Consider the following 12,499-nt stretch of genomic DNA (forward strand, 5'->3'; position numbering starts at 1 on the left):
AGTACAACACCTACACGTAAGTATAGCCTAAATATTTTGAAAGCAAGAAAAAGGAAGAGAGAAACATCTCTAACATCTCTTGCACAGAATATCATGCTCAACCAATGAGCAGAATTGCACATACATGAGACAAGAAGGTGAAACACTGTCCTCCTTGCCGTGAAAGAAAAAAATGAACAAGTTTGGTAATAGCGTAAATAGAATGGCATGGGGAAACAAAGACTATTTGTTCCTGTCAGATATTTATATCTACTTATTTCAAACTCTTGACCCACCTTCCCCTAGGTCCTGAGAGGCAGACAGCTCCTGAACCTTCCTGCTCAGATAGCACCAGCATAACCAACTGCTGAAGCCTGCCTTCGGCTGGGGCGATTTAGGCGATTTCCACTCTTGCTCATAAATGATCTCTTGTTGATGGAGAAAGTAAATCAAAATATTTCCAACTTACATCCCTGCACTAAGTTACGAATTTGGGTGCTGAGTCTACACATATTATTTCACATTGTTTTTAATTACTATTGCACACTGAGGTCTGTTATTATTTTTATCTTCTCTTTAAATGGCAGCTCATAGAGAATCTGCTGTCCGTGGATAACAAAACATGGCATTTGGCCTAATGGCTCGTATGCACTGGGAGAAGGTCAGGATAAGCGTAGCATCCTTAAGTAGCCAGAGCTACTTTCATTAACATGAAAAAAATAAGGCTTCAGAAGAATTATTAATGTGCTATTGAGCTTCCTGCTTCCACCTCACCAGCCTGACTCTTGCTCAGATTGAGTTCCCTTGAATGGTATTTGACAGAGAAGGATTTTTTCAGCAATAAACCCCACTAGTACGCCGTCCACTGCATTATGGTGTGCAGCAGGGACCTTCTCTCACTGAATTTCTGTATGGTCATCATTAAAACTGGCATATAGCTTCATCGGACTCTGCTGAGAAAGTTCTTGCTGTCACTAGGGAATCAGAGTGAAAAGAGCCCAGTGCAGAGCAGCCAAAAGTCATTCCACTAACACTGGAGCATTTGACAGCACTGGCAGTAACCTGTACCCCTTGAGACTGAGCAGACGATGGTCAAAACAAAGAGGGAAAAAAAACAAAGCCTTTTTGGCAAAATATTTGAGTGCGCTTTTTTTTTTTTTAAATAGAAACAGACCCCCAGATATTTCAGCTCTAAAAAATAGGAATTCATGCACACTTTACAAATTCTGTAAGTCCGATTTATTGTGGTGTTAGAGCTCTTTGAACTCTTTTGCTCTTCCAGAAAATTCAATCATGCTGATAATTTCTTACAAATCAGCTCCATTCCTTCTCTTCCTGAGGCCTACATGGAACGTTATAATTTAGACATTAAAAGTTGAAAATAAGATGCTGCTTCCACCTGGAACTTAACTATATTTAGGAATATACTCCACAGATTTAACACACTGCTAAACCACACTTCCTAGCTGTAGCATTTCCCTTCTTCCCATAATCCCACAAAATATTGAAATCCTGCCATCTTTTTCAGCACAGACATACCTACAAAGCTGCAGATCAAACTCAGGTCCCCTCTCCTCTCTTTTCTAACAGGGGCCTCAATTATCAAATCAACCTCAGTTTTGCTTAATGCCAGACCCAACCAAAACATGATCAACCTACTCAAAGCAGGACTGCAGCCAGTAAGTATAGACAGACCAATGGCTTGCAAGATCATTTGTTTTTTTGGAATATGTTTTTTCATTTACAGCAAGACTCTAACTGCCTCTTATGCATATTTTAGCATGCCAGCAGCAGTCATTTAATGTCCTGTTCCACTACCTGCCATTGGTCTCACAGATGAAGTGGCTGTGATGAACAGACAACAAAACAATTTGTTCCCTATCAGAACCGAAGTAAGAGAGTGGGAAATGCACGCAGGGACGTGAATACACACAATTCAAATTCACAGCAGCTAAATATATGATGACATGAAAGATGGAGACAAAGAGGAAACATCAGCAAGGTCAGCTGAAAGAAATGCCGTTTTCTTGGCATAAACAACCATTCCTAAAGCTTGCAGCTGCTCCACCTGAGACTGAAGACCTTATGCAAGTCTTCTACTGTAAGTACTCTCATTGAAACAGCTGGGCATTGTCTCACTGCTAAGGCAATTATCTCAGAACAGCAATCCATTCCAGAAAGTAAGCCTCTCCTCCAGCTGATGACCCTCTTCCTACACATCTGCTATATTGTCTATACCATTCCTGTAAATTTACCCTGCCTTTCATAAACTCCTCATTACATTAACATTTTTCAGGGAAAAAAAATATTTTTGTAAGTGACATAATATTAGGGAATGTGTCTTCAGTAGGTAACAGAGTATGCTTGCACATAGTTACATAGTTCCAAGGCACATAGAGGGGTGCCTTGCATTTTTTCAAGAATTTTTTTAATGGCTTTTTGTTATTTTGGGGTAGTGAACCAATTTAATATTCCCTTTATAAAAAGTTACATGAGATTTTTTTCATATTCATTTGATAACATTAGATAAATTCACTTAAAAGTTCTTTGTTTTGGTTTTGTTTTGCATCATGCACTTCTCTTTTAAATTACAAAATGTCTTGGAAGTAAAAATAATTAGTCCAGAAGAATAATAAAGCAGAGTTTAAGAAATTGTCTGATAGTCACATCCCTATTGATATGTCATTCTCAAAAGCCACAATTGGCTTCAAAAACATGTACAATTCTACAAGTGTCATATTGCTGGTGAATCTGCATGGCTGACATTCACCTTTATAATCAGAAGATGAAAAAGTCACAGCAATATGTGCTACCAACTTCTCCACCCATAATTTCAGAAGACATCCAGCAGCCTAAATGAAAATATCTATAATAGTACTTTTTTTTTTTTTTTTTTTTTTTTAAGTTAAATTGTATTAATTCTGAAGAATTTCCCCAACAGTAACCAGAAGAAAATGCTGCTGGTGGTGGAAGCACACATGTGATGGTTCCCCTGAATACTTCCCCAGCTTCTGAATTTTTCCAGTTTCAGGGATTTCCTGAGCTTGTTTTTTTGTTGTTGTTTGCTTGCTTGCTTAGTCCAGCCTGCAGTTGCTCTGCATCCAGAATATACGTTAATGAAGAGATCTTCATGCAGTAAACAGCTGGTCTTTAGAACCATTTTCTTTGGTTTATCTGGAATCTGAATCACTGTATGCCCCTTGGTTCTTGTACCAAAAGAGATCTCATGCAGTTCATCTCCATTTGTGTTTAATTACCCTTGTGCCATCTCAGCCTGCTCAACCATTGCACTCATGGAAGCTGTGTCTTATCATAGAATGGCTTAGTTTGGAAGGGACCTTAAAGATCATCTAGCTGCAACCCCACTTAAAACTCACTGCAACATACCACGTTGATAATTTTCAGAGAAGCAGTTTTCATATTTTCACCCTAAAATTTCAGCAGTAGGCACAGATTTTTGTACCATTTTCTACCATTTTGTAATGTGAAGCTTGAACTGTTTCATTCCCACATAAATCACAGTAATACTCCCTACACAGCAATGCCTATAATGCATTTTACAACAACACTACGAAATCAGTTGTACGAGGCTTGTCCTGCTAACTCGACAGCTAGGGCAAGTAGTGAATTCAACAAGTTGATAGCACCTTGCTTTGCTTTTTGTTTAAGTTTGCCATACATAAAACAAATCCAACTCATTAAATTAATTTAATTTTTTATGCCTTAAAAAACCCAACGCACACGGATATGTTCCAATCACCCCACAACTCCCTCAAAAAAAATCAAAATCAAGCAGAAATTCTGACTAACACTAGACTGATAGGATGGAATGGTATCAGCAGCAGAAGCTTAAAACTCACAGCACATGAGGTCATTTGTACACTCCTACAGCAGCCTTCAGTCTCTTAACATTTTCTGCAAAGCTTGCTATCGCACAAGATCAATAGGAATTTGAAATTTCTTGTCTTTACCTTTCCATTGGTGTTTATCACTATCATTATTTCAAAAAAAAAAATAAGATGTCCAAAAAACAACACTTTTTACTACTTTAACCATCTCTCTCACCTTCCACAAGCTACAGATAAGAAAGGAATGTCCAAAAACACACACACCGAGGGCAGCACAAGGAGGTATCCTGGAGGTCAGACATGCCTACCCAGCTATGAATACTCCCAAGTACAGTCAGTTGGTCTGGGTACACAAGTGGGGAGGGACCAAATGGAAACATCAGAAGAAAGGAGGAGTTAATTGACTCGAGGCAGTCCCACTTTGCAGATGAGTTTGACAAGCAATGGAAGGTCCACAGAGGTCTCCAATAAAAGCATCTTATTAAGGAATTCAGCCAGATATCATCCAGCAATCAGCAAGGAATGTTATCAGCTCCACACAGAGGACTGGCAGTGAAAGTCTTTCATATTTGCTTTCAAGTTGTAGCTACAGCCATTCAGCATCTTTTTAACACCCAATTAAATGGAAATTGTGCTACCATGCCATCTAGCAGTTTCTGTCCACGTTCAGTTACCTATTAAGCAGGCAATAATTGAAAATAGAAGGCAGTTCTCCACTCCCTTGAAAAGCGTATACCTGAAGTGTAAGACAAGAGTGGCAAAACCAATTTCTAGTTGTGGGTTGAATTAATAGTCGTACTGCCACCGGGGGTCACATTGCAAATGGATGACAACTTTCTTATTTGGAGTTAATATGCCTAAAGAGGAAGGGAAAGACAAATCTGTCCTGAATACAAAAAAAGGCTACATGTTTTTGCAAGTGAAAAGTAAGCAGATGGGCTGGGTAGCGAGAAAGCCATGTCACTCAGTCAGTGGGTACTGTCCAGATAGCATATCAACACTTCTCATGAGCTACACCCATCAGAACTCCATGCCTCAAACTACAATTCAGCAAGTACTCTAGTTAATTACGCATAACTGCTTATTCTGTTCTGATTTCTTTGTTGCTTGTTTGTTTGTAAAAGACTAGCCAGGCTGTCTGGGAACAGCTTGGCTGCATCATGGACTGAGAAAGAGTCCTGCTATCAGAGGAGGGGTAGCCTGTGGTGTCAGTTTTAGACAACAGATGGCTGGGAGTAGAGAGCTTCCAAGCACATGTTATGCCAAAACTTCAGCAATTTTCTTGTACTCAAGCAGCTTCCAGAAGCCCAAAATGTAGCTGAACCTCTTTATGCTGGCCAAGACTAAAAGAGGACATAGTAAAAACCCATAAAATACTACTGCTTCCTAAAAAACATATTTAGGCTGCAGACATTACACTAGTAAATTCTTCTTCAATATTGGCTAAGGGATTAAAGATAAAGAAAATGTGGGTGCAACAGAGCCAAATTGAGGGGACTCATCCAAAGTGCATCAAGAAGTTGCTGACCATGTGTGTGTTACACCTGTAGTAACGACCACTGCATATAAAAGCATCAGGTTTTTTTCTTGCTTTCTGACAGCATGATAAGGATTTTCACACCTTTAAATTGTAACCAGCTCAATTCCTTTTTCAGCTCTGTGATATAAAAAAATAACAGACACACCAAATAATAAATGGATATGGATTTTTCTTAAAAAAAAATCACTTTTTCATTTCAGACTGGTGTCTTAAACAGAGATACTCAGACAAGATGGAAGAGTTGTGAGGCTTTCACTGTTTCTATTCTGTTGCATAGAAAATCAGGTTTAATTTACACTTCACACAAGCACCTGCTTTCCATAACTACCCAAAAGCTTTTCTGAGGTTATGCGAATTTTTCTGAGAAAGACAGGATAAACAAGTTAATACAAAGATCTGGTTCTGATAATTTGCCTGAGCCCTTCTCCCCACCCCGTTAAAAACTTTATTCCAGTAAGATTAAAAAACAAATAAACAAGGTGTCCACCACCTTTTACCTCATCAGTCGCCTCACAATTCACACTTTTCTCAATATGCAGCTAAGTTTAAGGATTCTACTTCTAGAAGTACACGCTATCCTAACTATAGGAAGCATCCAAGGCCAGGTTGGATGTGGTCCTGGGCAGCCTGGTCTGGTGGGTGGCAGCCGTGCCCACAGCAGGGTGTAGGGATTGGATAGTCTTTAAGGTCCCTCCAACCCAAGCCATTCTATGATACTCATTCTTACTAAGATAACTTGCATTTGTTTATCTGTCTCATCAGGAAAATCACTTGTCAAGAGAACATCTTATTTCAAGTACAGTAAAATCCTGTCTACAAATAGTTCTATTAACAAAAAAAGAAAAAAAAAGATGAAAAATAAAAAAGCAAGTCACCTGCTTGAAAGTCAAGTCAGTTTAAATGTTTAAAACCTATGATTAGAAATAGAACTTAACTAAAACAATACTTTTCCACTTCAAACCACAAAGAAAAATTTGGAAAGACCAACCTAGAAATGAAAACATAATAGTTCTGTATAAACTTATATCTGAAGTAACATCAGGGCACGTGAGCCAGTACTGCAGTTCAGCAGCTGGTCTCAGTTCTGACACCTTATCACCAATCCCTTTGCCATCTGTGCCATGCGAACTTGGGAAGTTGAGGAACCACAGGAAAGAACAGGAAAAGGGCTTTAAAATATCTGGGCAATAGATTTGCGCTGAGCAAAATACATTTGCTTCTACTGGAAGCACAGCTCCCACAGATACAAAAATATACTTTCTTTTTCCTCCTGCATACAGCAGCGTGTTTAACCTTGGAGTTGCCAAGTTCCATCACGAATAATGAGCCGTGACAACATTCCAAGTGATCCTTGGAGAACAGACTGATTTTTACTACACACTACGCAAAGCAAAATGCTGTTATCATGTTCCCATGGTATAGTACCTGCTTGGAAAATATACAGTAATGTGGCCATCAAGAGGAGACCACGAGTAAATACAGAAGCAGCTAAGCTACTTCCAGATATTTAGGCACCCAGAGGCACAGAGTGAGCAGTAAAACAAGAAGAACTCTAATGCCTCCTATCAAAATTATATGAAGATTGAGGATGACGTTCATCTCTCTGTATATGTATTTGGCACAAACAAGAAATACCTGTATTTAAATAGCACACAGTCACTGAGCAGGAAGAGAGGGGCTTGGTGGCATCCCACAGGTCTCACAGCACCGCTCCCAGTTGATGACCTCCAGCAGAGGAGCAGAAGTGGGACAGGAGGGCAGCCTCTGCTGCTTTCAGGGTGCAAACACATACAGCTACCAGATAGTATGGGAATAAACTGCACTTATTTAAATGACTGATTAAACCCCCTAACCATGGCAAGACTTCAGGAAGGCACAGAACACAAACAAGTAACGACAAAGGCATTTCTGCTGTGCTCCTCCTAAGCTTGAGGGGAGGAAGCTGAGGTTTACAGCATTCAAACAAGCTCTCACGACTCCCACAGACAATGGAGGGTTGGGGCTCCAAACACCCCTTAAAAAAAATTTCATCTCACCTTCAAGAAATAAGCGATGTATCCTTGCTCCTGACCTGTTTGCAGCAAGGTATTTGTTTATGGCTGTGCAGTGGGAAAACTTCCTGTTATTTCTGAGCCTTTTCTTCCTCTTGTACCATGAGGGGAAAAAACAGTGCACCACTTCTCCTTTTCTGTAGGGCCACCACTGTACTTGCACTTCAGATTCAAGATTTACTAGAAACTATGGCAACTTCCACAAAGCTCTGGAGAGCAGGAAGACATAGACGTCATACAGATATTTGACTTCAAGATGCTACATTTGCAGGAACAGACAGCAAAAAACAGCTCTGGCTCCTCAAAGCATAACAGATCTCCTTCCTGTTGAACTGCTGTACAAAGAAAACTCCCTGCAAAACTCGGTGGATTTTAAAGTCAGGAAATGGATTGAATTCTTGTCTATTGCTAAAGCTATCCAAGAGCCACAAACACAACCACTGAAGCAACAGCACAGTGCAAGTGATAATTTGTTAACACTTTATTTTCCAGTTTGGGAGTACAGCTACCTGCGTCCCTCCTTCACCTCCTCTGCTTTCCTCTTCCATGTACACAGCATTTCACAGCAGGCTATTCAGAGTGTCCCCCTCCCTGCTTCCTTCAAAGCATTCCCAGATCAGCCAAACCTGGGCTACCACTGCATGAGGCAGAACCATGATTCAAAACAGTCCTGTAGTGAGAGCAGAACTCACTCTACACTCAAAGAGAATCTCTAAATTACAGGGGTAGTATTTTTTTAATTACTAGTAACAATGTCCTCAGACCTCTGCATATACTGTACCTTCTGCCCTCTGATAATAAATTTCCATTCATAGCACACATAGTGGCTGTGCACATTTAGCTATTTCATTCCCTGATAGCAGTATTTGGCAATAAAATCCCTTTAAAGAAGGCTAATTACAGATTTCAGCTGAACAGAAATTGGTACCAGGCCAATCTGTAAGCTCTGTAATAAGCTTTACACCACGCAATTCTTTGTACCCTTCCAAAAGCAGGGGCTCTTGAGTTCTAAACACAAAGGTGGAAAGCTCAGGAAGAGGAAGGAAGTGTCACAGCTCCAATCCTTCTCAAAGCGCCACAACTTTTCTGTATATGTCTTCCCCTGGAGACAATCAGCCTATGCTTCACAGAAGAAAAAACTCAGGAAGTCAGTTCAGATGTCAGGATAATAACGAAAAGTAGTTTCACACACATAAAAATGGCTGACGGTTCTATCAGAAGAGGAACAAAGACCAGTAAGACAGAAAGTAGGTCAAGGACTTGAAAACTGAGGAGAAAATTAAGGATACACAGTCACATATTACACAGTAACATGGCATTTTCCAGGAGCACTTGCATTAAGATGAAGTTCCATTTATCAGAGATGCAGAAGCCCAACACAAAATCTTTCAGGTGTGCCTCAGTATCCAGCCACATAACATAACAAATGCTTTCTGCCCATACAAGCCAGCCTTAGCAAAAAGAGAGCAATTCCACCCTCAGATGTTCCTCTTTGCCTTTCTCCTGGTCCAGCTTTTATTCTGTGTAAGCTGTGTTTATAGCACCCAATGAGATCGGTTTTCATCCAGACCATTTTCAAGAGGGGAATAAATAGAAGGCTGCAAACTGCCCTCCGTGCTACCTGTGTGAGAATCAGGGTGGAAACTGGAAAGGGACGTTGATAAAAATCAGGGATAACAAAAAGCTGGTCTTGTTTTGAATAGACCAGACTAGCAATCAGGGAGACTACCCAAGAATTCTCTGTGCAAATCTAGTCAAGTCATCATTTTCCTATGTGGTCTAAACTACAGGGCATCAGATACAGATCTTTAAGTCTGATACGTTTTGGGTTTTTTTTGTTGTTGTTGTTTGTTTGTTTGTTTTTAATTGAGTTAGATGAGTTCCCAATGAATTCTGGCTAAAAATCTGAAGGAACCACACGCACCCAGTACACAGCTGTCAGAAAGTCTCCTACCAGGAACTGAATCAAAAGGCACTTAAAGAGTAGTAAGCATAGCACAGGTAAAACACACATCAATAACGTCTATTCAGTTTGACAGGGATTAAACCAATGAATGTCTACAATACGCTCAGCTGATTAAAGGTTTTCCCCTTAGGGAAACATCATACTAGAAGAATGACTTGCAAGTGTAGCAGACTTTTTTTTTCCCTATACTGAAAAGGCTTTGAAAGGCCAAGCCAACAGAACCACCTACTCCCCAGACACTGTTAAAACACATCTGAGTTACCTCGGTTGTGTTCCCTCCATCTCACATCCTTCAAACCCCATGGTAAAACTGCACAGCTCAAAACATTAATTTTGATAGGAAAGCTGCAAGTTGGTCAGCTCTCCATTCCCAAAAACTGAGGAAAAATGCAGGGAGGGAGGGTAAAACTGGATTTTTCCACCTGTATTCTCTGAATTATCAATGCAGCTTACTACTGCACTTGCAATACTTTCCAAACAAAGATAAATCTGTTGGGAAGAATTTCTTCTAGAATGAAACTTCAAGACTGTCAAAATATGATTATCTGAACACAGACTACCATACCAAGAAGTAATAAGAAACCTGAGATGTTAATAGATGCTCTAATTATTAATACAACAGCTTATCAGAAGTGCCAATCCATTTGAAGAGAAAAGCACTATTCAAATATAGAAACTCGACACCAGCTGTATCATCATTCTTTAGGTGGTTTTCATTCAACTCAGTGGACATCAAGTTAATCCCACAGGACAGTATCATTCACTTTTATTATAGTCTGCTGACCTCATTTTTCTGTGTTAGAGCTCTGCTGTAGTGCCATGACTAAACGTGGCAAGCAACAAATCACACCCTGTCAGCAGCCAGGGCCTGTCCTTTCTCTTTTCAAAGCTTTAATTCATTTCTGTATTTTTTAAAGTCATGCTGCTTCAAAACAGCTGATCCAGATGGTGGCCATTCACATTTCAACCTTCCCACATGGTGATGTGGCTCAAGAAAATAAGAACTGTTGCTACCTGCTGCTGACCTACTTCTCTCTTTAATTTGTTTCCTGCCACATTACAGAATGAACAATAGAGTTCAGTGAACTCATCTTCCATACCTAACCACAGCACTGTAACAAATACAAAACAAAATTAATTGGGGGAGGAGTGGAATGAGAGGAAGCAGCACAATTCAGGGGAGGTAGGAGGGAGCAACTCTCACCTTTATCATAATCATCTGCTTCTATTGCTTTCTGCTGAAGCCTCTGAATCCGTAATATCATGGATTTTACCTATGCATAGAAAAAAAGGTTATATAGAAGTTACATTTAAAAATCACTGTTAATCTCTACATAATATAAAATTACAGAATTACTACTACCTCACTAGAATGACCCAGTTTTGAGAATTAAGCCCTACATTTGTTAAGTAGACAGACCTACTTGGAAATCAGCTGAACTGCAGCCACTTGAGTCAAGAATGGCTTTAGTCCAAACGTCTACAAAGGATAACAAACAGTTTTTCTTGGAAAGCAAAACAGATTGTGCGATCATAGGATATTTTTCACCCTTTTCCAAGTAAGGATTATTATAGAATTCTGTCAACATCTACTTCTGATCCCATTCTAACTCAATATTCTGTTCTTTAGCACACTTCACAATTCTTTGCCTATACAAGTTTTGCTCAGAGCACATCCAGAATTGCTGTATGCAAACAAAAAGAGAAATGTGATATGAATATTTGGGGTCAAGAATACTCACATTAAGGCACGGAGAACTGCGCTCAAATGCAACCAATGAAGTTTAATTAAAATCTAATTTAAGCTTATCTAGAAAAAAACAGTGTTTCTATTTTCAGAAATGTCCATATTACAAGTGGGAGGGGTGGGGAAAAAAAATCCCTATATCACATAGAAAGTGCCTTTACACACCAAAGAAACTCTTACTAGGATACAGTTTTATTTCAAAAGCTAACGCTTCTTAGAAATGGATCTACGTCTTTTACCAAATTACTTCAGAAAGGGAGGTGTGCATCCAAAGGATATTAACAGTTTTTATTGTTACAAGAATTTGGTTATAGGTACGTAGTCCTTTCCTCATTGCCCCATGCCAGCCACAGTCTAGCACAGCCACAGTTATAAATTTGAGAAGTGTTTTCTTATTAAATTTACAGTTGACCTGTACCAACAAGCCATTATCAGCACTGAGAGAGGTAAACCTGAAAAAAGAATCAACATATATCCTCATAGCCCGAAGCCTGAAAGTGCTTGGGAAAGCAAGAAAATTCATACTTGAGGCATTCTGCACGTACAAAAACTTTGCTCCTTCTTAAACACTTTTGCATTTAAATCTTTATGGTTAAACTCTAAATAACATACAGAAAAACAGGTACAGCCATTTAATGACTTACTAGAACCATTCAGTTGTCACACCAACACAATCAACGCAAATCAGGCAAGACGTGTAAATTAATGGCATCTCTTACAAATACAGTGAGTTGGTCAGATAACAGATATAAAGGTATAGGCAGGAGGGGGGGGAAAAAGCTAGATTAATAGCAGGCTCTAGGGTCCTCTGGAGGAAAAACAAAAGAAAAAACCAAACTACTGCACACAGCCCCTTTCCCTTGAGGTCTTGGTTGTTGTTTTTGTTTTGTTTTCAGTATTATTGTTTTTCACATACAGAAACAATGTCTTTTCTCTGAGACTGGTGAGGAACATATAACAGGTAGAAGGAAGGCGCTGAATCCTCACCATAAATCGTTCTCTGTATTTTATGCCATACTTTTGATAGAGTTCTAAAGAAGCTCGCAATAGAAATGGTTCAAATGACACTTTTTTCATATATATGATATATAACAACCATTTACACTGAGAATAGAGCATTGCTGCTTTTTGCACTGTTTATTCCATCATGCATTCCCAATGGCAGGTCATTTAAAATCTGCTTGGGTACCGCAGTACAGCCATGCCCATGGCTAAGTGACTGATGCTGCGACAATCAAGTGTTTCTGTTTGCAGGCTAGAAAGACATTTGGAGCTCAACTACTGAAAGAGCTGCTTCAGATCAGAACGTCCTAAACCTGTACCAGGTGATGAGTACCCCCTTTTTATTATTATTATTATTATTATTAA

The 12,499-nt window shown here is 39.4% G+C and overlaps 1 protein-coding gene across 1 annotated transcript in view; it reads right to left on the reverse strand.

The window, feature by feature from the left end:
* The window catches only part of DISC1 (disrupted in schizophrenia 1), a 193,789-nt gene that overhangs the window by 159,301 nt on the left and 21,989 nt on the right, over window positions 1–12,499 (reverse strand). The window contains exon 3 of the mRNA XM_003640955.5: window positions 10,589–10,658. Coding sequence (XP_003641003.5) covers window positions 10,589–10,658 — 70 coding nt within the window. The remainder of the gene's footprint in view (window positions 1–10,588; window positions 10,659–12,499) is intronic.

Source organism: Gallus gallus, chromosome 3 (genome assembly GCF_016699485.2).
Source record: "Gallus gallus isolate bGalGal1 chromosome 3, bGalGal1.mat.broiler.GRCg7b, whole genome shotgun sequence".
Classification (NCBI taxonomy): domain Eukaryota; kingdom Metazoa; phylum Chordata; class Aves; order Galliformes; family Phasianidae; genus Gallus; species Gallus gallus.